Source organism: Mobula hypostoma, chromosome 6 (assembly GCF_963921235.1).
Source record: "Mobula hypostoma chromosome 6, sMobHyp1.1, whole genome shotgun sequence".
Classification (NCBI taxonomy): Eukaryota; Metazoa; Chordata; class Chondrichthyes; order Myliobatiformes; family Myliobatidae; genus Mobula; species Mobula hypostoma.
In genome coordinates, this window is record NC_086102.1 from 101,524,746 (window position 1) to 101,549,291 (window position 24,546).

General features: G+C 41.9%; 1 protein-coding gene across 2 annotated transcripts in view; it reads left to right on the forward strand.

Annotated features, from left to right (window-relative positions):
- Positions 1–24,546, forward strand: part of stam2 (signal transducing adaptor molecule (SH3 domain and ITAM motif) 2) — an 81,555-nt gene that overhangs the window by 48,835 nt on the left and 8,174 nt on the right. For both annotated transcript variants that reach the window (XM_063051347.1, XM_063051346.1), the window contains exons 7-12: positions 6,374–6,566; positions 11,085–11,179; positions 12,678–12,754; positions 14,269–14,356; positions 15,299–15,353; positions 23,195–23,363. In XM_063051347.1, the coding sequence (XP_062907417.1) occupies positions 6,374–6,566; positions 11,085–11,179; positions 12,678–12,754; positions 14,269–14,356; positions 15,299–15,353; positions 23,195–23,363 (677 nt within the window). The remainder of the gene's footprint in view (positions 1–6,373; positions 6,567–11,084; positions 11,180–12,677; positions 12,755–14,268; positions 14,357–15,298; positions 15,354–23,194; positions 23,364–24,546) is intronic.

The following is a 24,546-nucleotide window of genomic DNA, read 5'->3' on the forward strand; positions in this document are numbered from 1 at the left end:
CATTTCTTAAAAGTCTCTAATATATCTGCCTCTACCACCATCTCAGACAGCACGGCCCAGATGCCCACCACTCTATGGTTTTAAAATAAAACTTGCCCCTTGCATCTCCTTTGAAATTGTCCCCTTTCACCTTAAATGCATGCCCTCTGGTACAGGTTTCCCTCGCTATCCGAGGGTAGAGTGTTCCTATGAAACGGTTCGTAAGCCGGAATGTCATAAAGTGAATAAGCAATTACCATTTATTAATATGAGAAAAAATTTTAAGTGTCCCCAGACCCAAAAAATGACCTACCAAATCATGCCAAATAACACATAAAACCGAAAATAACAGTAACATATAGTAAAAGCAGGAATGATATGATAAATACACAGCCTATATAAAGTGGAAATACTTTTCTGCAGCACTGTCTAGCGCAGTGAAAATCTCGTGGAAGCGTTCTCGGCAGAAACACTCTCTCCAGTAATCTTTAAGCTATGAAGCTGCCAAATCATACCAAATAACACATTAAAAATACACAGCCTATATAAAGTAGAAATAGTGTATGTACAGTTTAGTTTTACTCACTGGAATTGGAAAGGCTCCAATAAATTGCAGTTTCGTCACAGTTAAACACTTGCTTATATGAATAACCACCTGACGCAATTGGCAATTGCCTCTGATCTGGGCCGACATTTACGTGCCGGGCGGCACCTAATTAATTAGCTTGTTTATTTTGGCTTTTTTCTTAAAGATGTGCTGGGTACGTCCTGGCTACCTCTGCCCCACTGCATTCTTCGTGGATTGGTATCGGTCCACGGCCCAAAGGTTGGGGACCACTGCTTAAACTATGGAGCTGCCCTCGCCTCAGAAGCCGATCAAACTACCCATGACTACCTTTAAATTCCACTTTCGCAACACTTTCATCACCATCGTCCAGTGCTTTCTGTTTCAGCTTATTAAAAAGACTGACTGATTTCTCCTTAAGTATAAGAAAAATTAATGGAATACCACGCTTTGTACACCCATCAATCCACTCAAGCAATAGACTTTCCATTTTATCCATTATTGGATGCCAACTAAAAGAGACCACTTTGCTACGAGCAGAACCAACAGTAACATCGGCAGCTTTCAAAATTCTTTCTCTCTGCGTATAAATAGTGCGAATGTTGGATGCAGGCAAGTTCAACGCGCGGACAGTGTCCTTACTTCGTTCATCACGATCGAAACGCTTAATTGTGTCTAGTTTTATGCTAAGTGTAACACCCTTACAAGCTCTTTTAGGCTTTTCCAATACCTTAGAACTCATCTTGCTAACGGATGCACAAAATAAATCCAGATAAAGCACGTGTTTAAACAATGGCGGCTAGAATGCAGTTCCAGGGGAGGAGCTTGGCTGTTCAGGTGCATGCTGCCTTTTTTCGTAACAGTGAAAACACCTTCTGTTAGTGAAAACAGGTAACTAATGTAGGTCTTTCGTAACAGCGAGATGTCGTAAAGTGAATGTTCGGAAAACAGGGGCCACCTGTATTAGACCTTTCAACCTGGGGGGGGGGGGGTGGAGAAAGGTCTGTCTGCTCTACCTATGCTTCTAATAATTTTATAAACCTCTATCAGATCTCCCCTCGACCTCCGTATCTCCAACCTCTCGCATGCCCTCTATTCAGGGCAGTATCCTGGTGAACCTTTTCTGCACGCTCTACATCCTTCCTATAATGGGGCGACCAAAACTGTATGCAGTGCTCCAGCTGTGGCCTCACCAGAGTTCTGTAAAATTCTATACTTCCCGGCTTTTGAACTCAGTGCTTTGTCTAATAAAGGCCATCCTGCCATATGCTTTAATAAACACCCTTTTAACCATTTCAGGGATTATGAACTTGGATCCTAAAATCCCTCTGCTCATTGACTGTTAAGGGTCTTCCCTGATCCCTCTACTCATTAACATTAAGTGTCAGCATACTGTAATTGAATGCCCTAATTGTTCAGTTCATACAAGTGACTTTTTCATAGAAACAGAAATCTACAGCACATTATAGGCCTGTTGGCCCACAATGTTGTACCAACCATATAACCTACTCTAGAAACTGCCTAGAATTGCCCTACCGCATAGCCCTTGGTGTTTTTTTTTCTAAGCTCCATGTACCTATCTAAGAGTCTCTTAAAATACCCTATTGTATCCACCACCACCACCACCATCGCTGGCAGTGCATTCTGTGTGGAAAAACTTGCCCCTGACATCTCCTCTGTATCTACTTCCAAGCACCTTAAAACTGTGCCCCCTTGTGTTAGCCATTTCAGCTCTGGGGTGGGAGGGGAAACCTCTGGCTATTCACAAGATCAGTTCCTCTCATCATCTTGTACACCTCTATCAGGTCACCTCTCATTCTCCGTCGCTCCAAGGAGAAAAGGCCAAGTTCACTCAACCTATTCTCATAAGGCACGCTCTCCAATCCAGGCAACATCCTTGTAAATCTCCTCTGCACTCTCTCTATAGTATTCTTATCCTTCCTGTAGTGAGGTGATCAGCTCATTTTTCTCTAGGTATAGGAATATGCATTTGATCCATCAAACCACTGCCATGATTATAGCTGAACTTAATATTAATCTCTTCTACTCACCCTGGTTCCATTTAGCCTAATACGCTGGCCAGAAGAAGCTGCTGTTCTTAAATTTTTAAATGAATAATTAAACTAGTGTGCACTGATTTTTGAGTATGAATAAATATTTCCTAATTTCCTTCCTGAACTGATTGGCTCTGACTTATATTTTATAATCAAACAAAAGCTGAAAATGCTGGAAGTACTTCAGTGGTTCCACTTAATATCAGAGAATATATGCAATATACAGCCTGAAATTCTTACTTTCCGCAGACATCCTCAAAACAGAAGAAAAACACTAAGATCGAATGACAGAAAATGTAAGAACCCCAAAGCCCCCTCCCATTCACAAGCAGCATCAATCCTCCCTACTCTCTCCTCCCCGCCCCCACTTATTTTATCATAAAGTATCAGCGTTCTCACCACACCACCCCCCTCCATGCAAAAAAAAACAAAGTTGGTCCTTGAGATGTTTAGGCTGCAGCCACATCTGTGGCAATTGTGTTGAGGACTGTGTGCCAAAGAGGGCAATCCAGTTGATCCCAAACCAGAAACTGTGGATGAATCTAGGACATCAACTGCCCACTCGTCTAGATCTGCAGCATTCAAATCAAATGACCCTGACCTTCGTCATAAGAAATCGAGCAACAAGGATATCAGAGATGCTAAGAGATGATACCAGTCCAAAATCAATTCTCAGACCAGCCATCAGTTGTGGCAGGACTTGTATGCAATAAAGGCCCTCAAAATGAAGTGGGCAGCATTGCCGTCAACAGATGTTCAAGTTCAAATTTATTGTCATTCAACCTTGCACATCATTTTTCTGGGGCCAAGGTGCAAAACAGTTCATATAGTCACACACAGCACATAGTCACAGAGTATTGGCACAAGTTGAGTGGCATAGTCTGAAGATTGATGATCCATAGGATGTTGTCCTGGAGCTACATTTCTGTAAGAACAAGTAAGCAGCAGTTCCTCATCTCGCACTGGGTTAGTTGCAGATGAAAGTATTCAGTTTGTTTTCTGTTTTCTTTCGCACCACTTCCAGTGCTTCCTCCCCTGGGTGGCCGTTACAGATGAAACAACTTAAGAGGCTCTGATGTCTGCTATCAGGAAATACTTCCAGAGGCTGGTCATGACATGTATCAACTTCAATCATAGACATCCTAGGCCTACTGCCAAAGCAGGTCTATGGTGGATGCCATCTTTTTGTGTCTGCACTTGTCTCTGGAGCATCTGGATAGTTAAGGGACCTACGTTAAACTATTGTTTATTGAGTGCAGCTCTGCCTTCAGTATTACAATTCCTGAGAAAATGGTTTGTAAAGAATCCTTGAAAATGAGTCTGTTAGGTTTAAATAGCAACTTAAATACTGTCTGAATAACAAATAGATAACAACTAGTTGGCCTACCAGGAACACCAACACACAGGCTGTGTACAAGAAGGGCCAGAGTTGGCTCTACTTCCTGAGAAAACTGAGGTCCTTTGCAGTATGCAGGCCTCTCCTTCGCATGTTCTACCAGTCTGTTGTCGCCAGTACAGTCTTCTATGCGGTGGTGTGCTGGGGCAATGGCATCAACATGGGTGATGCCAACAGGCTCAATAAAATGATTAGTAAGGCTGGCTCTGTTATAGCAATCAAACTGGAGACTGTGGTAGAACGAAGAACCCTACGGAAAATCCTGGCAATTCTGGGCAACATTTCTCACCTCTGCATTCCACCTGGGCTGAACAAAGCAGCACTTTTAGTAATAGAATGACAACTGCAATGTTCCAAAGAGCGCTGGATGAATTTATTCTTATTCTCTGCCAATAAGCTCTATAATGAGTCTGCCTATAGTCAGGGAAGTGATGACCCCCTCCTATTAGACTTTGTGGTAACTTATTTTTTATTCTTTCTTACTTCTAATATGTTTATATTTGTGCACTTGTAATGCTGCTGTGACACTGTAAGTTACCTGGGTTCAATGAAGTATCCATCTATCTAAATGTTTGCTTTATTTAAAGTTGCAAATTAGCTCCAAGATTCTTAAAAGTTGTATGTAGAGTGGGCCAGACTGCCCTGGGTTTAGATTTTTATGAAATCCTCACCCTCTTGTATAGCACATCATTACTTCCATCTGGATCGCATTTAACAAGAACAGCATCTGTGCAGTTCCCCCCATTTAAAAAAGGACTCCCCTTGTTTAGCAGGCAATACCTGCAGATTCTTCCGTGGCTGAAAAATCTATTTTTTCTAAATCTACAAGTGGATTCAAGTGTACACACTTTAATATAGCTACATCAGCAGAATCTGGTGGCCAAGAAACTCAATAATGAAAGAAGCAGATGTAATGTTAGCAACACACATCAAAGTTGCTGGTGAACGCAGCAGGCCAAGCAGCATCTATAGGAAGAGGCGCAGTCGACGTTTCAGGCCGAGACCCTTCGTCAGGACTAACTGAAGGAAGAGTGAGTAAGAAGTGTAAGCAGAACAAGTGCTACACATGCCCTTACACTTCCTCCCTTACCACCATTCAGGGCCCCAAACAGTCCTTCCAGGTGAGGCATCCCTTCACCTGTGAGTCGACTGGGGTGATTTACTGCGTCCGGTGCTCCCGATGTGGCCTTTTATATATTGGTGAGACCCGACGCAGACTGGGAGACCGCTTTGCTGAACATCTACGCTCTGTCCGCCAGAGAAAGCAGGATCTCCCAGTGGCCACACATTTTAATTCCACATCCCATTCCCATTCTGACATGTCTATCCACGGCCTCCTCTACTGTAAAGATGAAGCCACACTCAGGTTGGAGGAACAACACCTTATATTCCGTCTGGGTAGCCTCCAACCTGATGGCATGAACATTGACTTCTCTAACTTCCGCTAGGCCCCACCTCCCCCTCGTACCCCATCTGTTACTCATTTTTATGCACACATTCATTCTCTCACTCTCCTTTTTCTCCCTCTGTCCCTCTGAATATACCTCTTGCCCATCCTCTGGGTCACCCCCCCCCCCGTCTTTCTTCCCGGACCTCCTGTCCCATGATCCTCTCGTATCCCCTTTTGCCTATCACCTGTCCAGCTCTCGGCTCTATCCCTCCCCCTCCTGTCTTCTCCTATCATTTTGCATCTCCCCCTCCCCCTCCCACTTTCAAATCCCTTACTCACTCTTCCTTCAGTTAGTCCTGACGAAGGGTCTCGGCCTGAAACGTTGACTGCGCCTCTTCCTATAGATGCTGCTTGGCCTGCTGCGTTCACCAGCAACTTTGATGTGTGTTGCTTGAATTTCCAGCATCTGCAGAATTCCTGTTGTTTGCGTTAGATGTAATGTTAGTTTTAATACCTTTTGCGATATGGTTGAGAGGGAAGCAAGTGTTGGTACAGGTATAGAAAGCCTAGTTTGATGTTATCTTGATGATCATCTTGAATGGGTGGTGAAACTGTGGAATTCATTGCCACAGATGGCTGTGGCCTCATGTTAGAAGTAGATATAGGTTCTCGATTAGTAAGGGTGCAAAGGTTTAGGGGAAAAGACGGAAGATTGGGGTTGAGAGGGAAAATAAATCAGTATGGTGGAGCAAACGCGATGGGCAGAATAGTCCAATTCTGCCCTGATGTCTTGTTTATTGTGGGAAGAGATGGTGTTTATTCCTTCACATTCTTGAGGTTTTGTGATAAATTTCTGTTGTATGATTGGTGGATGCTTGAATGCGATGAAATGCAATTGGGTTTGATTGACTCAGTAAAGAATATTTGGTTTAAAAGAGTTCAATATACAATGCAATATATTAAGAGATTTATGCTTTTTCTCCCCCCAGCTATTGAAATTTCTTTACAAGAACAGAAGCAGCAACAAACGGAGACAAAATCTTTCTATCCATCTGTAGATGGCGCTGTGAACTGCCACAGGACTGAGATGCGCATGGTCCGTGCTCTCTATGACTTTGAGGCTGTTGAAGATAACGAGCTTACTTTTAAAGCTGGGGAAATAATCACTATATTAGATGACAGGTATCATTTACAAAAACATGATTTGTCAATCAAGTTATTCTTTGAGTGCTCTATTGCAATGGGACTGGAGCCCAATATCCCCTATTCTATTGTTGTTATAGCAAGAATGCTAGCAGATTAGCTGTGTCACAGAATCATACAGCAGGCAAGAAGGTATTCAGTTCGTATGTCTTTAGTTTTTTACCTTTTCCACCCATTACCTCCCAGCCTCTCATTTCACCCCCTTCCCCCACCGGCTTCGCCTATCACCTACCTGCTTGTCTCTTTTCCCTCCCCTGCCCTTATTCTTCTCCGTTCCTTTCTAGTCCTGATGAAGAGTCTTGTCTGAAGTGTCCACTCTTTATTTCTTTCCATACATTCTGTCTGACCTGCTGAATTCCTTCAGAATTTTTTGTTACTCTGGGTTTCCAGCATCTGCAGTCTCTCGTAGCTCCAAATGACCATTGAGTTATTTTTGAATGTGAATGTGCCTTCACCACCCTTTTTGACTGTGAAGTTCAAACCCCAAGCACTGGAGTCATATAGTTATACACAGTTGACAAGGTATCAATATCCTGCTAAAACAGACATTCCCAACCTTTATTCCATGGACCCTGACCATTAAGTGAGGGATCTGTGGACACTAGATCGGGAACCCCTGTTCTGAACCTTTCTGATCTATCTAGCTATTCAAACATATTTTAAATAATGGCAATGTACTTCCTCCAGCCTCTTGTTCCACATATGGACCATTCCTCTGCGTGAAGAAATGGTCTGTTGGGTCCCTTTATGTTTTTCCACTTTCACTTTAAAGCATGTCCTCCTCTAGTTTTTGATTCCCTTTCTCTGGCGGAAAAGACTGTGCATTCGCCCTATCTATCTCACTCATGATTTCATATACCTCTATAAGATTCCCTCTTAGTATCCTGAGGTTTGAGAATTAAAGTCCTAAACTGTCTAAACTCTCTCTATATCTCATCCCATTGAATCCTAGCAACACTCTCATAAATTGTTTTTGCATTCTTTCCAGCTTAACAACATTGGGGACAAGTAATTAATCCTTTTCTTAGTATCTTAAATCTATTACTCAAACATTACCTTAGCTCTTGAAATATACAATTTATTCGCATTCCAAGAGAAAATACTAAATCCTTCCTGTTTGCCATATCTAATATTTAATCTCTGCCTCTTTTGTTCTATTGAAAACATCCATAGTCCACTCAGTTTTTTCAGGTAGCCAAAATTCTTTGACTCTGGCAGTGCAATCCCCTGTAGATGAACTCTGAATGAGGCAGGCAATGAGGTCTATTATCGGCGTGTGTTGTGAAATTCGTTAACTTGGGAGCAGCAGTTCAATGCAATGCATGATATAGAAATAAATAAATTACAGTAAGTATATATATATATATATGTATGTTGAATATATATGTATATTGAATAGATTAGAGAGTGCATAAACAAAATACTGTATATTTTTTTTAAAGTATTCATATGTTTAATGTCCATTTAAAAATCATATGGCAGAGGAGAAGAAGCTGTTCCTGAATTGCACAGTGTGTGCCTTCAGGCTTCTGTACCTGCTGATGGTGACAATGAGAAGAGAGCATGTCCTGGGTGATGGGGTTCCTTAAGAATGGATGTTGCCTGTTTGAGGCACCGCTCCTTGAAGATGTCTGGATACTAGGAAGGCTAATACCCAAGACAGAACTGACTAACTTTACCACTTTCTGTTGCTTCTTTTGGTCTTGTGCAGTAGCTCTGCCCCCCACACCGCCCCTGCCCATGTCAGACAATGACGTAGCCTGTCAGAATGCTCTCACAGTACACCTATAGAAGTTTTGAGTGTTTTAGTTGACAAACCAAATCTCTTAAAACTCCTAATGCAATATAGCCACTGGTTGCTGCCTTTATAGCTGCATCGATGTGTTGGGACCAGGTTAGGTCCTCGGAGATCTTGACACCCAGGAATTTGAAATTGCTTACTCTCTCCACTTCTGATGCTTCTGAGGATTGGTCCATGTTCCCTTGTCTTACCCTTTCTGAAATCCACAATCAGCTCTTTGGTCTTACTGACGTTGAGTGCAAGGTTGTTGCTGTGACACCACTCAACTAGCTGTTATATCTCACTCCTGTGTGCCCTCTCATCTCCATCTGAGATTCTACCAACAATGGTTGTATCATCGGCAAATGTATAGATGATATTTGAGCTATACATAGCCACACAGTCATGGGTATAGAGAGAGTAGAGCAGTGTTCTAAGCACACACACCTAAAGTGCACCAGTGTTGATCATCAGCGAGGAGGAGATATTATTACCAATCTGCACAGATTGTGGTCTTCTGGTTAGGAAGTTGAGGATCCAAATGCAGGGGGAGGTGCAGAGGACCAGGTTTTGTAGTTTATCGATTAGGACTGTGGGAATGATAGTGTTAAACACTGAGCTATGGTCAACAAACAGCATCCTGACGTAGGTGTTTGTATTGTCCAGGTGATCTAAGGCCGTGTGAAGAGCTAATGAGATTGTGTCCACCGTAGACCTATTGTGGCGATACCAGTGGTTCTAGATCCTGACTGAGTCAGGAGTTCATTCTAGCCATGACCAACCTCTGAAATCATTTCAGTACTGTAGGTATGAGTGCTACTGGGCGATGGTCATTAAGGCAGGTCACACTACTCTTCTTGGGCACTGGTATAATTGTTGCCTTTTTGAAGCAGGTGGGAACTTCTGACCATAGCAGTGAGAGGTTGAAAATGCCCTTGAACACTCCCACCAGGTGGTTGGCACAAGTTTTCAGAGCCTTACCAGGGACTCCATCAGGGCCTGCCACCTTGTGAAGGTTCACCCTCCTTAAAGACAGCCTAACATTAGCTTCCGAGACAGAGGTCGCAGGGTCACCGGGTGCAGCTGGGATCTTCACAGCTGTAGTTATATTCTTTTTTCAAAGTGGGCATAGAAGGCGTTGAGTTCACCTTGTAGTGAAACATTACTGCCATTCATGCTACTGGGTTTCACTTTGTAGGAAGTAATGTCCTGAAAACCCTGCCAGAGTTGTCGTGCATCCAGTGTCGCCTCCAACCTCGCTTGGAATTGTCTCTTCGTTCTTGAAATAGTCGTCCACAAGTTATACTTGGTTTTATTGTACAGACCTGGGTCACCAGACTTGAATGCCACAGATCTAGCCCTCAGCAGGCAATGTACCTCTTGGTTCATCCATGGCTTTTGGTTTGGGAATGTACAGTAAGTTTTCGTAGGCACACAGGTTTTATTGGAGTCAGTAACAACTATATCCAGTACTTCTTAACATAAAGGCAATGGAAATCTGGAATATTCTTCCTTCAAAAAGCTTTGGTGTCTGGGACTCATTTGTGAGTTTTTTGGGGTTATGAAACTACATACAGATCAGCCATGTCCTGATGAAGGGCCTCGGCCCATAATGTCACCGTTTATTCTTTTCTATGGATGCTGCCTGGCAACACACATTTTGTGTGTGTTGCTTGGATTACCAGCATCTGTAGATCTTCTCTTGTTACAAATCAGCTGTGATCCCTTTGAATGGTGAAACTGGGTGTTGGCTGTGGAGTATTCTAGTTCTATTTATCATGGTAATTTCTGTAATTTAAATTTACAACGGAATACAATGGAAATGTATTCACTGATGCAGTGTAGGAAATATGGCATATATCTTTCACACTAACCTTGTTATAAGGTTATTATCACTGATACACGTGAAATTTTTGGCAGCAGCGCAGTTAAATAAAATACTGTTATTTACAGAAAATAGTACAAAAGAGGAATAACGGGATAATGGCAGAGGTGAAGAAGCTTTTCCTAAAGCATTGAGTGTGGGTTGATGGTAGCAAAGAGAAAAATGCACATACCTTTCTGATTTGGAAATGTATCACTGTCCCTTTGGAGGATATAGCGCAGTGCCAGGCCTTTCTGGTCCAATGACCCTGAGTCACCCAGTTAACACCCTTGTGACCGATTAACCTACTAACCCGTACATCTTTGGAATGTGGGAGGAAACCTAGGTGATCATGGGGAGAACGTACAGATAGCGTCAGAATTGAACCCAGGTTGGTTGCTGGTACTGTAATAGTTGCCTGTTACATTACTGTGCCACCCCTTCGTCATCACCTGGTGTAAATCCTGGAAAGCCCTCATCAATTATCCTCTCAGATAATCTGCAGATGTTCCAGGAGGTAGCTCAGTACCACACACTAAATGTAATTCACGATGGGCACTGTATGCCGTCTTTGCCAGTCTCAACTACATCTCTAAATAAGACAACAAATGAGTTCCGTAATGCGGCTGTAGCTGCTAAGGGTAACATTTATTGCCCAGCCTTCGTTGCCTCATGTTTGGAATTTTGGTGATTTTGATGTAGTGACTGAGGATATTGTCCAAGTCAGGGTAGAGAGCAGATTGTAGGTGGTGATCATCACCATTCTACATCACAAAAGTTACTGTCAGTGTCAAAATATCCCCATTATCCAAGCTTGTGGAGTCACATTGAATACATTTTGATCTTTGTGTAGTGACCCCAATTGGTGGAAAGGAGAGACCAAAAAAGGTGTTGGGCTTTTTCCTTCAAATTTTGTATCAACCAGTCTGAACACAGAACCTGAGCCAGGTAAGTGGAACTAATCTCATTGTTAGTGTTTGTATATTTAACCTTTTGGGGAACAGTGTGAGTGGGTGGCTTGTTAATTCATTCTGTGGCCAAGATGATACAGCGATACCTGTTGTAAAAGATAGACTTTCATATCAACAGACCTATGTGTGATGGTTGTTCCACCTTGCGTGTTGTTCCCTAAAGAGTGTTGAAATAGATTGCCTGATTAATCCCACCAGCAGTGTGGGCACGTTTTGGGGGAAAGTTGGATGCTGGATTCTTTCTGAATTGTAAACTTTTGTTCACTAGGTCTGCCCATCCTAGTTATTTCCTAAACCAAGTGATTACAGAGTTCTTCTAGAGTTTGCCATATTTGTGGGTCTTGCTGCCTTCCTTATACTCATTATGACTTGGGAGTCCATTCAGCCCATAGAGCTAATGCTAGGTCGCTTTATGCCCCATTTTCCTGTAACTGGTTTTTGCTTACATGCCTATTAACTCCCCATATGCCACCCACATCCCATTCCCCTCAGCCAGTTTCTTAGACCATAAGACAAAGGAGCAGATTTAAGTGACTTGACCTATCAGGTCTGTTCTGCCATTTGATCTTGGTTGGGTTATTTTCTCTCTCAACCCTATTCCCCTGCCTTCTCCTGATACCCTTGCCAATTAAGAACCTGTCATCCTCCAATTCAGATATATTTTCTTCTGTCACTTGAGTTGGTGGAAATTTACAGCAGTCACCCATCAACCTGCATGTTTTTCAGACATGGGAGGAAACTGGGAAGCTAGAGTCACAGGACGAACATGCAAAGTCCCCAAGGTCAGGCTCGAACCTGTGTTGCTGCAGTTTGAGGCAGAAACTCATCTGTGAAATGATACTTAACTGTGTTAATGACATAGAATATAATGACACTACAACATAGTATAGGTCTTTCTGTCCCAGATGTGCCAACCTTTCAAACTGCACCATAATACTACATCATAAACCATAATCAACATAACGCTTCCCTCCCATAGAGCCCCTCATTTTCCTTTCATCCAGTTGCCTATCCAGGAGTCCTAATCTCTCTTATGTATCTTCCTCTACCACCACGCATGTTCCACGCACCCACCACACTCTGCTGGGGGAGGGTACGTATTGCTGACATCCCCTTGTACTTCCCTCCAATCATCTTAAAATGATGCCCTCTTATTAGTCATTTCTGCTCTGGGATAAAGGCGCTGTTTGTCCACTCTACCATCTTGCTGTGAGTAGAGATTTCTCTCCTGTATTTGATATGTGCGTTTTCACTGTAGCACAGTTTGTATTGAGGATCAGAATGCCTGTAATGAGACTGACACAGGGAGATTAGTCATAGAATCATAGACACTACAGCACAGAAGCAGGTCCTCTGCTCCAAGCTTATGCTGAACTGTTATCTACCTAGTGCCATCGACCTGGACCAGCAGTGTAGTGTATGCTTAAGACTGGGAAATTAGCAATTTGCATCCATATTTTCTGTATTGATTCTAGAGAAAGTTGTGGTACCAGAGGAGACAACTGTACAAGATGTTCAGTCTTCTGAGCCTGAGCCAGTTTATATAGATGAGGTAAGTGTTTGATTTATGGGTTTCAGTACTTTATTTTTCTTCCCTTTCACCCATGTTCCACTTCCCTACCTATCAAGATTCCTTCTACAGCCCTTTCCCTCTCCCATCTATCAGCTCCCAGCTTATCACTTCATTCCTTTCCCTTCTCCTCCCCTCCACCACCTACCTTCCCCCTGACCTGGTCTCACCAATCTCCTGCCAGCTTGTACTCCTTCCCATCCCCCTATTATTCTGGCTTCTTCCTGTTTCCTTTCCAGTCCTGATGAAGGGTCTCAGCTTAAAACATCAGCTGTTTATTCCTCACCATAGATGCTGCCTGACCTGCTGAGTTCCTCCAGCATTTTCTGTTTGTTGCTCTATATTTTTCACCTTCATATGCCTTCCTCCTTCCCAGAGGAATGCTTATTCCCATTGGATGTTGGTAGTTTTCTGGTATCTTTCATAGCCAGATGCCAAGCATCAGCCGAATGCTCTCTCTGCTTTCCTCTTGCATTTGTCTATTTCCGGCTCATAACCTCTTGAAATCCTTACCTGAATATCTCCCATCTCTTTTAAATGTGCTCCTTTAGTCTGGAAAAGCTTTTAATCATTTGTCCTAATATCTTGTTTAATGTTAGGTACATAAATGGTTTTTAATCATGATTTGTATTAATTGGTTTATTATTGTTACATGTAAAAACATTGCATGATCATTCCATTACAGCAGTGCTTTGAAGTAGTACAAGGAAAAATCAGTAATAAAATGCAAAATAAAGTATTAGTTACAGAGTATATGTGTGTATACAGCACAGTTACAGGCCTTTCCAGCCCAATGCCATGGCATCCAGTTATGGCTGTTGACCATGTGTCTTTGGAATATGGGAGCAAACTGGAGGGAACTCTCGTGGTCTCAGGAAGAATGTGCAGACTCCTTACAGACAGCGGCAGGAATTGAACCCTGATCTTACAGCAGGGTCTGTAATGCCATTGTGCTAACTGCTATGGTACTGTAATTTTTGTTGTAATTTTATTATAGTCATAAAGTACTACAGTGTAGAAGCAGGCCCCTTGGCCCATCTCGTCTTGCCTAACTTTTATTCTGCCTGGTCCAATCGCCTTGCACCTGAACCATAGCCCTCATACCCCTCATCCGTGTACTTGTTCAAACTTCTCTTAAATGTTGAAATCAAATCTGCATCCTCCACTTCCACCGCTGGCAATTCTACGATGTCACCGCCCTCTGAGTGAAGAATCTCCCCCTGATATTTCCCTTAAACATTTCACCTTTCATCCCTAACCCATGACCTCTAATTCTAGTCTCACCCAAACTCTGAAAAAGCATCCTATCTATTCTACTCATAATTTAGTATGCCTCTATCAAATCTCCCCTCATTCTCTTAATGTTCCAGGGAATAAAGTCCTATGTGGCGAGCTGTAGCTCTTGAAGATTAAGCATATGGTTGTCCATATGTGAAAGGGAAAACTGTTTGGGCTGTCTGCTTTCTTCTGCTTTTAATATTATTTTGACATTGCAGGACAAGATGGACCAGGTATTGCAGATGCTTCAGAATGCAATACCAACGGATCAGCAACCCGACTCAGCAGAGCTACTCCACTTAGAAGGTAATGGGTCTTCAAATATGAATATTGGAAGCAATTATTTTATAAATGAGCTTTGAAAATAAATCATATACAAAATGCTGGAGATACCCATTGGGACAGGCAGCATCTATGTAAGGGAAAAGAAAGCATTTTGGGCCAAGATGAAGGGTCTTGGACTGACATGTTGACCTCTCCATAGATGCTGCCTGACCTGCTGAGTTCCTCCAGCATTTTATATGTGCTACTCTAGATTTTCAGCATCTGCAGAATCTCTTGTGTCATTGAAAGTAAATCGGTGTCTTGCCGTGATGTATCGGAGGAGCTTGGCTAATGTTCTCACGCAGGAGAGGAGAAGGGAGGGCAGGTGGGTAGTGCAGGTAGTTTACTCCTCTTCATAGATGCTGCCGGGCCTGCTGAGTTCCTCCAGCATTTTGTTTTGTGTTGCTCGAGATTTCCAGCAGGTGCACAATCCCTTGTGTTTAGGTCGTGCAGGAGTCCCCGGTGATCATTTCTTGCTTTAATAAGTAGGTGTTTATTGTCAGGCGCTTTTTGAGGGGGCGGCCTCCTAGGGGAAAGCCACAGTAACAGTCCAGTTTGTGGCAATATGGTGGGTGCTGATGTACAAAAGGAGGGAACTTGACTGGGAGAGTGTGGTGTTCAGGGTTTCTCCTACCACAAACATTACAGTAATGTTAGAACATTACTATAGCTAAGCCTCTTCACTAACCTGGTCAGTTCAGGAATTTGTTTCGTTGATTCCTGTGGGAAGTCACTGTTTGAGTATATAGTAGTGAATGGGAGGCTGTGGGTCAGCCTCTGGTTTCAGAGCTTTGTCCTTCCCAGCTCCTAACTGTGCAGTTGTGAAGCAAATGTGTTAATTGATGTTATAGCCTGTTGCTTTCCCTCTGTTTTAAATTTGGTAAATGACCTGTAGATTTATTTGTCTTGTATCTTCTTTCCCAGATGTCTGTCAACAAATGGGACCAATCATTGATGAAAAGCTGGAAGAAATAGACAGGTAGGAATGCAGGCCAAAAAATGCCATGTGCTATTCTTCCAATACCCTCCTTTCCTGACATAGGCTTGGCAACAGGCATATAGCATCAAATCTACGAAATTTTGATGTAGTCCATCTCTTACATTGGTTCCCCAAATGTAAATTGATAGTTCCCCTCTAACATGTTAAGGTAAATGTATGTTCACTGCATGTAATTGTGCCATACATTACCTTCACCCAGGCAAGATGATCCACTGGAGTGATTCCTTGGAGTCTTTAGACAGGGAGATTCTCTAGTGTTTTACTGTAGGGCACATTATGCTCAAGCCTGACTGAGCCACTAGGATTATGAGAGATATCACTACCAGGAAGTGAGGCATTTTTCTATGTTGAGCTTAAAATTTGCCTTAATATCTGAACTGCTGTTTCACCAAGAGCCAGGTGTTAGTGAATTCCTACTGGATGGGTTTTGCTCTGCATGCATCTGTTCTCAGTAATTAGCTGCTAACTTATCCTGAGCATAATTATTTTTCTTTAACTATGTTGGAATGTGATGGTCCATGTGAACATAGCAGGCTAAAATAACTGTTTCTGTGCTATACTACAGCAAGTCTATTACTTGGACTTTTCATGGAATCCCCTCTCTCCCAGAAATGCCCAGTGTGAAGCGCTTGTTCCTTGTCACCGCACACTGTATATTGTTATCATAGGTTACCGATGGGTGGAGCTGGGCTGAGAAATGGCTATTGGAGTTCAATCCATAAAAATGTGAAGTGATTCACTTGGAAAGCCAAACTTGGGAATGTTGCCTGGTTTAGAGAGTGTGTCTTATGAGGGAAGTTTGAGTGAGTTATGGCTTTTCTCTTTGGAGCAAAGGAGGATGAAAGGTGACCTGATAGATGATAAGAGGCATAAATAGAGTGAATAGCCGGTGTCTTTTTCTGAGGGTGTAAGTGGGCATAATTTTAAGATGATTGGAAGAAATTGTAGAATATATCAGAGCTAGTTATTGTTTTTTTTAACAGAGTGGTAGGTGCCTGGAATGTGCTCTCAGGGTAGTGGGAGAGGCAGATAAGAGATTCTTAGATAGGCAGATCGATGAAACAAAAATGGAGGGCTATGTGGGAGGGAAGAATAAGACTGATCTCAGAGTAGATTAGTTAAAAGGTTGGGACAATCTTCGTGAGCCTTAGGATCAGTACTGTGCTGTATTGTTCTATAGTCAAACTCTAGCATGGTTAAATTTCTGATAACACTATGCTGGGGATAGCAGAATAAATAAGACTGGGGATACTTGGAGAATAGTTGTAGGAGATTCCATAGTTAGAGGATGGTATGGTTATGGTATGTTGCCTGCCAGGTGCCAGGGTCAGGGTTTCTCGGACTGGATTCACAGCGCTCCAAAAGGGGAGGGTGAACAGCCAGAAGTCTGAAGTCTTGGTACATATCAGGACTGATGACATAGGTAGGAAAGGTGAGGAGGTCCTGAAGAGAGATTTTAGCGAGCTGGGTTGAAAGTTGAAAAGCAGTGCCTTCAGGGTAGTAATCTCTGGACTTCTGCCTGTGCCACGTGCCACTGAGGATAGGAGCATTTGGCAGATAAATGTGTGGCTGAGAAACTAGTGCAGAGGGAGAGGGCAGGAGGTCAAATTTGTCTATCGATCATTGGGACCTCGTCTGGGGAAGGTACAACCTGCACACAAGGGATGGGTTACACCTGAACCCGAGGGGGGACAAACATACCAGAGTTGTTCAGGAGGGGTTAAACTAATTTGGCATGGGGATGGGAACCTGAGTGATAGGGCTGAGGATGGGGTAGTTGGTTTACAAACAGCCAGACTGCTAGCAAGGACAGGCTGATGATAGGGCAAAATTGCAGTAAAAGGGGGACAAAATCAAAAAAAATATGAATACAGGACCGGAGGTGTTATATTTGAATGCACACAGTATACAAAAGAAGGTAGATGAACTTGTAGCACAGTGATAGATTATCGTGTGTGACGTGGGGATCACTGATAGGTAGGCAGAAGGGATGGTATGGCTCTATTGTTTTTTTTTAAAAAAGGGAGCTGACTCAGGATCAGAAGGTGTAGAATCGTTGTGGGTAGAGCTAAGAAACTGCAAGGGTAAAAAGAACCTGACGAGAGTTGTATACAGACCTCTGAACAGTAGCAAAGATGTGGAGTACAAATTACAACCACATATTTCGTGCCTTGGGAGGTAGAAAATACATATCAAAAGGGCAATGTTATGGTAGTCAAGGGGATTTCAATATGCAGGCAGATTGAGAAAATCAGGTTGGTGCTGGATCCCAAGAGGTGGAATTTATAGAATGCCTGCAAGATAGCTTTTTAAGAGCAGCTAGTGGTTGAGCCCATAGGGGATCAGCTATTCTGTATTGGGTGTTGTGAAATGAACGGGAATTGATTAGAGAGCTTAAAATAAAGGAACCCTTTGGAACTACAGTGATCATAAATATGATCAAATTCACCCTGCATTTGAGAAGGAGAAGCTAAAGTCAAATATCAATATTACAGTGCAGTAAAGGGAATTACAGAAGCATGAGAGAGGAATTGGCCATAATTGATTGGAAGGGGCCACTAACAGGGATGACAGTAAAGCAGCAATGGTGGAAGTTTCTGGAGCAATCGGAAGGCACAGGGTACATACATCCCAAATAGTAGTAGTATTCCAAAGGCAAGATGACACAACCGTGGCTGACAAGAGAAGTCAAAGTCAACATAAAAGCCAAAGAGAGGGACCTCAGAGTGGTACAAGTCCCTGAAGACACAGTTAGCCCCATTACTACTTAACACCTTTAATTGGATCTTGCAGAGAGGAGAAACTCCACCTTCCTGGAGAGAAGCGATTATTTCAGTTATTCCTAAAGAGGGTAAAGATAAACTAGAATGTGGCAATTATCGGCCAATTAGTGTTCTTAATTTAGATTACAAACTATTTACATCTATATTAGCGCGCAGATTGGAAAAGCTTTTACCTGGCCTAATCCATTTAGACCAGACTGGATTTATTCAACAAAGACAAACACAGGACAACATAAGGAGAACTCTGCACATATTAGAACAGGTTAATAAGAACGAGACAGAGACAATGGTAGTAGGATTGGACGCTGAGAAAGCTTTTGATTCGGTTAGTTGGGCATTCCTATACAGAGTGTTAGGAAGATTCAGCTTTCAAGAAAGGTTTATTAAAGTAATTCAGACTCTGTGTGACAGCCCAACAGCCCGAATTAAGATAAATGGGGACCTCTCTGACTCCTTCATTTTAGAGAGAAGCACTAGACAGGGATGCCCAATTTCTCCTCTCCTTTTTGCACTATATATTGAACCACTTGCCCAACTAATAAGACAGAGCAAAATCGTAAAAGGTATCAAGATGGCAGGGATTGAACAGAAAGTGGCGTTATTCGCAGATGATGTTTTGGTCTATCTGAGTGAACCAGAAAAATCATTTATAGGATTGTTTACACTGTTGGATGACTTTGGGAAAATATCAGGTTATAAAATAAATGTAAAGAAAACGCAGGTTATGTCCCTAAATTATACACCATCCAAAAAATTGCAGGATACATACGATCTTAAGTGGGAAGCTAAATCATTAAAATATTTAGGAATAACCCTGCCGAAGGATCTTTCAACACTGTCACAGGTAAATTATGGGCCATTAATCTCAGAGATAAAAGCAGATATGCATAGATGGAATCTTATCCCCTTTTTAAGTTTAAATTCAAGGATAAATACTATAAAAATGAATATTCTTCCTCGGTTATTATATCTTTTCCGTACTTTATCAGTGGAGGTGGATGATAATCAATTCAGGGAATGGGACAAATGGATTTTCCGCTTCATTTGGCAAGGAAGGAAACCTAGAATTCGATATAACACCTTACAGTTAGGGAAGGAAAGAGGAGGTATGGTTCTTCCTTGCCTGAGAAATTATTTTTATGCCTCACAGATAACCCCTCTGTTATATTGGTGTAATAGGGAATATAAGGCTAGATGGAAGGAAATAGAATTTGGATTAGTTGACAGTTTTCCTCTTCAGGCCTCAATAGCTGACAAAGGATTGATGGCCCAGTTGGAAAAATTTAATAATGCTTGGATAAATCTTACATTAAAAGTATGGCAGAAGGTGGTTAATTCATGTGGAATTAATAACATGCTAAAACTCTTTAGATGGTGTGCATATGATACCGAATTCCTTCCCAACAGAGGAGATAAAAGATTTGAGCTATGGATAAAGAAAGGTCTTACAACCTACCTCTCATTTATAGATAAAAGAGTATTACAAAGTTTCCAAATCCTGCAGGACAAACATGGCCTAGAACATAATGACTTTTTTAGGTACCTTCAAATACGAAACTATGTTAACCAGAGTTGTAGATATACAGACCTATCAACAGTAGAATTAGAACTTTTCAAGATTCTGAATTTGGCTTGCAGTTCAATACCTAGTAAATCAGTTTCTCGCCTATATAATGCACTCTCCCATGCTAAAAATGTAAATACATTGTATATTAAAGAGAAGTGGGAGAAAGAAGCGGGGTTGGTACTTTCAGAGGAGGCTTGGGGGAAAATCTGCAGCTTTCAATGGTCCTCGACTAATTCTTTGACTTGGAGAGAACATTGTTGGAAAAATATTATAAGATACTTCAAGACCCCATATCAGGAAAAATATAAAGATACAAATGTGATGTGTTGGAGAAGGTGCGGCTCCAAGGAGGCAAATCATTTTCATATTTTCTGGGATTGCCCTAAATTAAGTCTATTTTGGGAAGGTATTCATAGAACATTAGTTAAGGTATTTAGGTCCCAGATACCTCTGAACTTTGAGACGCTCTATTTGGGGCATGTATTGTTCCTTGAACAGAAGGAAGATATAAAGTTGCTGCAGGCCCTCTTAGCGGCAAGTAAGAAATCAATCACTAGAAAATGGCTAAATCCAATACCACCTACATTAGAAGATTGGTACGAAATTATCTTGGAAATACTTAAAATGGAAAAGTTGACCTACTCCCTGAGAACTCAAAAAGAAACATTTTATCAAATCTGGAATAAATGGATTGAATATATAACCCCAATGCGAGCAGACTTTAGATGACTCTCCTAATGATTTATATTGCTCTTCTCATCAACGCAGTAATATTGCTAACGTAAGCACCCCTAGTCTAAATGTTTGTTGTTTTTTTTTGGAAAATAGAGAATTAACACAAGTAAAGGGAAAGATTTGGGAAAGGGATAAAAAAAAATGAAAAAATTAAGTAAATAAGTACATAGGGATTGGATAATTATGTCTGCGGGCAGGAACAAGCACGAACAAATTGGGATATAAACACCTACAATGGTTGGTATATAGGCTTGTATGCAACATTTTGGACCAGTGGAAATGGTCCAGAAGGGTTGTATGGAAACTATTATTACCATTTTTCTTAACAACTAATTTCATTACTTAGCCTAATAGGTTAGATTTACCGCAGTACATAATTATCTATTTAAATGTTTATTTTGCTTTTATATCATCTCAATGTGTACTTAAGAATGTATAAATAATTGTAGTTTTATACATATAAAAAAATTGGAAAAGGTTATATGTGTGAAAAAAGTACATGATAATTGTGAACTCCTTATCCAAATAAAAATAAAATTTAAAAAAAAAAGCCAAAGAGAGGGCATACAATAGAGCAAAAATTAGAGAGAAGTTAGAGGATTAGGTAGCTTTTAAAAATCAACAGGAGGCAGCTTAAAAAAGTCATTATGAAAGAAAAGATGGAATATGGAGATAAGCTGGCCAATAATATTAAAGAGGACACCAAAAGTTTCTTTAGATATATAAAGAGTAAAAGAAACGTGAGAGTAGATATTGGACTACTAGAAAATGATGCTGGCGAGGTAGTAATGGGGGTTAAGGAAATGATGGACAAACTGAATAAGCATTTTGCATCAGTCTTCACTGTGTAACAACTAGTAGTATGCCAGAGGATTGAGAGTATCGGTGGACGAAAGTGAGTGAAGTTGCCATTACTAGGAGAATGTGCTTGGGAAACTGAAAAGTCTGATGGTTGATAAATCACCTGGACCAGATGGTCTACACCCAAGGCTTCTGAAAGAAGTGGCTGAGCAATTGTGGGGGCATTAATAATCTTTCAAAAAACAATAGACGCTGCATGGTTCCGGAGGTCTAGGAAACTGCAAGTTCACCCACTCTTCAAGAAGAGAGAGACAGAAGAAAGGTTCTGGGCCTGCTAGTCTGACCTCAGTGGTTGGGAAGATGTTGGAATTAATTGTTACGGGTGTGTTTTATCGGGATACTTGAGGCACATGATAAAATAGGCTGAAGTCAACATGGTTTCCTTAAGGGAATATCTGGCCTGACAATTCTGTTGGAAGTCTTTGAAGAAGTAACAAGCAGCATAGAAAAAGAATTGGTTGATGTTGTGTACTTGGATTTTCAGAAGGCCTTTGACAAGGTGTCACACATGAGGCTGTTAAACAAGCTATGAGCTCATGATCTTGCAGGAGAGATACCAGCGTGGATAAATCAATGGCTGATTGGCAATAGACAAAGAGTGTGAATAAAGGGAGCCTTTCCACAGGGGTCTGTGTTGAGATCACTTCTTTTTACATTATGTATCAATGATTTAAATGAAGGAATTGATGGCTTGGTGGGTGATACGAAGATAGGTGGAGGAGCAGGTAATATTGAGGAAGCAGGGAGGCTACAGAAGGATTTAGACAGATTAGGAGAATGGGCTAATAAGTGGCAAATGGAATACAGTGTCAGGAACTTTGGTAGAAGAAATCAGAGAGAAAATTGAAAAATGAGAGGTGCAAAGGGACTTGAGAGCCCTCGTTAATCTGCAGGTTGAGTTGGTGGTGAGGAAGGCAAAGGCGATGTTGGCATTCATTTTGAGAGCATTAGAATATAAAACCAAGTATGTAATGTGGCTTTTTAGAGCACTGGTGCGGTCTCACTTGGAGTATTATGAGCAGTTTTGGGCCCATCTGTCTAAGAAAGGTTTTGCTGACATTGGAGAGGGTTCAAAGGAGGTTCACAAAAATGATTTTGGAATTGAAAGGCTTATCATATGAGGACATTTGATGTTTCTGGGCTTGTACTCACTAGAATTCAGAAGAATGGAGGGGGGATCTAATTGAAACCTATCGAATGTTGAAAGGCCTTGATAGAGTGGATATGGAGAGGATGTTTCCTGTGGTGGAGGAATCTTGTTCTGAGGGCACAGCTTCAGAATAGAGGGACATCCTTTGAGAATGGAGATGAGGAATTTCTTTATCCAGAGAGTGGTGAATCGGTATTTGTTGTCACGGGCAGCTGTGGAGGCCAAGTAATTGGGTATATTTAAGGCAGAGGTTGATGGGTTCTTGATTAGTTAGGGCATGAAGGGTTATGGGGAAGAAGGCAGGAGACTGGGGCTGAGAGGGAAATGGATCAGCCATGGTGGAATGGTGGAGCAGACTCGATGGGCCAAATGGCCTAATTCTGCTCCAACATCTTGCAGTCTTTTGGAGTGAAGTGTATATTCAATGTACATGCAGTGGTTGGACAATACTATGACAGAAATTCCAGTTGGCTAGCATCAATGTTCATGTAACATCTGGAAAATAGTTTGCTGAGGACTATTATGGTACATTCTGTTCATGGACGAAGTGTCAGGGGAGTTTCAACGTGACTTTTTATTCACAGTTGAAATGGGTCACGTGTTTTGACAAATCATATTAAGTTTAAATTTAATATTTAAATATAATGGTATGCAAGGTCTTTTTATGTTTGTTCTTTGTATAAAATGTATACCTCTCATATGACCTCATTATTCTCTTATTCAGGAAGCACTCAGAGCTGTCGGAGCTGAACTTGAAAGTCTTAGAGGCCCTGGAGCTGTACAACAAATTGATGAATGATGTGCCTCTGTACTCTTCTATATACCCCAAGCCTCAGACCCAGTCACAAGCTCAGGGTTTCTACACACAACAGTCGGGCTCTGTCCCAATGCAGGTTGGTTCCATGATGTGGTAGGAAACTTGGAGTCATAGATAGCAGCCAGGTCAGCATTTAAAATGGGACAGATAAATGATATTGTCACCAGATGTCCACAGTGAATCTCCATCAAGAAAGGATGTAACTGTAGACCCCTGATACTCAGTGGAATTATCGTCACAGAGTTCCTGGATGCCAGTGCCTTGAAGGTTAGATTATGAGAACACTCAGTCAGTCTTTTATTGTCATTTAGAAATGCATACATGCATTAAGAAATGATACAATGTTTCTCCAGTGTGATATCACAGAAAACAAGACAGACCAAAGACTAACACTGACAAAACTACATAATTATAACATATAGTTACAGCAGTGCAAAGCAATACCATGATTTGATGAAGAACAGTCCATAGGCACAGTAAAAAAAAAGTCTCGAAGTCCCCGAGCCGATCGACTCCCGAGTCCCCGATAGCGGCGTCAAAAGAGAGAAACTCCCTGCCATAAACCTCCAGGCACCGTCAACTTGCCGATACCTTGGAAGCAGCCAACCCTGAGTCCATCCGTCCGAAAACTCCAAGCTTCTGAGCAGCCTCTCTGATACAGCCTACCGAGCGCCATCCTCTGCCGAGCGCCTTTGACCTCTCCCTGGCCGCTGAAACACGCAAAGCCGAGGATTTCGAGGCCTACAGCTCCAGAGATTCTGGTTACCACACAGTAGCAGCGGTAGCAAAGCAGTCATTTCAGAAGTTTTCCAGATGTTCTGCTATGCACTCACATCTGTCTCCATCAAATCAGAATTGTGCACAGTCCCCTACTTGACAGATAACAGATATTCATTACCGGAGAGGCTGTGCGCGCTGCCATCGCGCCGCCATCTTCTCTTTGGTTGCCATTATTGGTAAAGGTTTATTATTGTCGCATCTGCAAGAGAGTGAAAAGTTCACAGACTGTTTGTACAGATCAATCCATTATACTGTGCATTGAGGTAGACAGGATGTGATGTTGAGGCTCTATAAGGCACTGGTGAGACCTCACTTGGAGTACTGTGGGCAGTTTTGGTCTCCTTATTTAAGAAAGGATGTGCTGACGTTGGAGAGGGTACAGAGAAGATTCACTAGAATGATTCCGGGAATGAGAGGGTTAACATATGAGGAACGTTTGTCCGCTCTTGGACTGTATTCCTTGGAGTTTAGAAGAATGA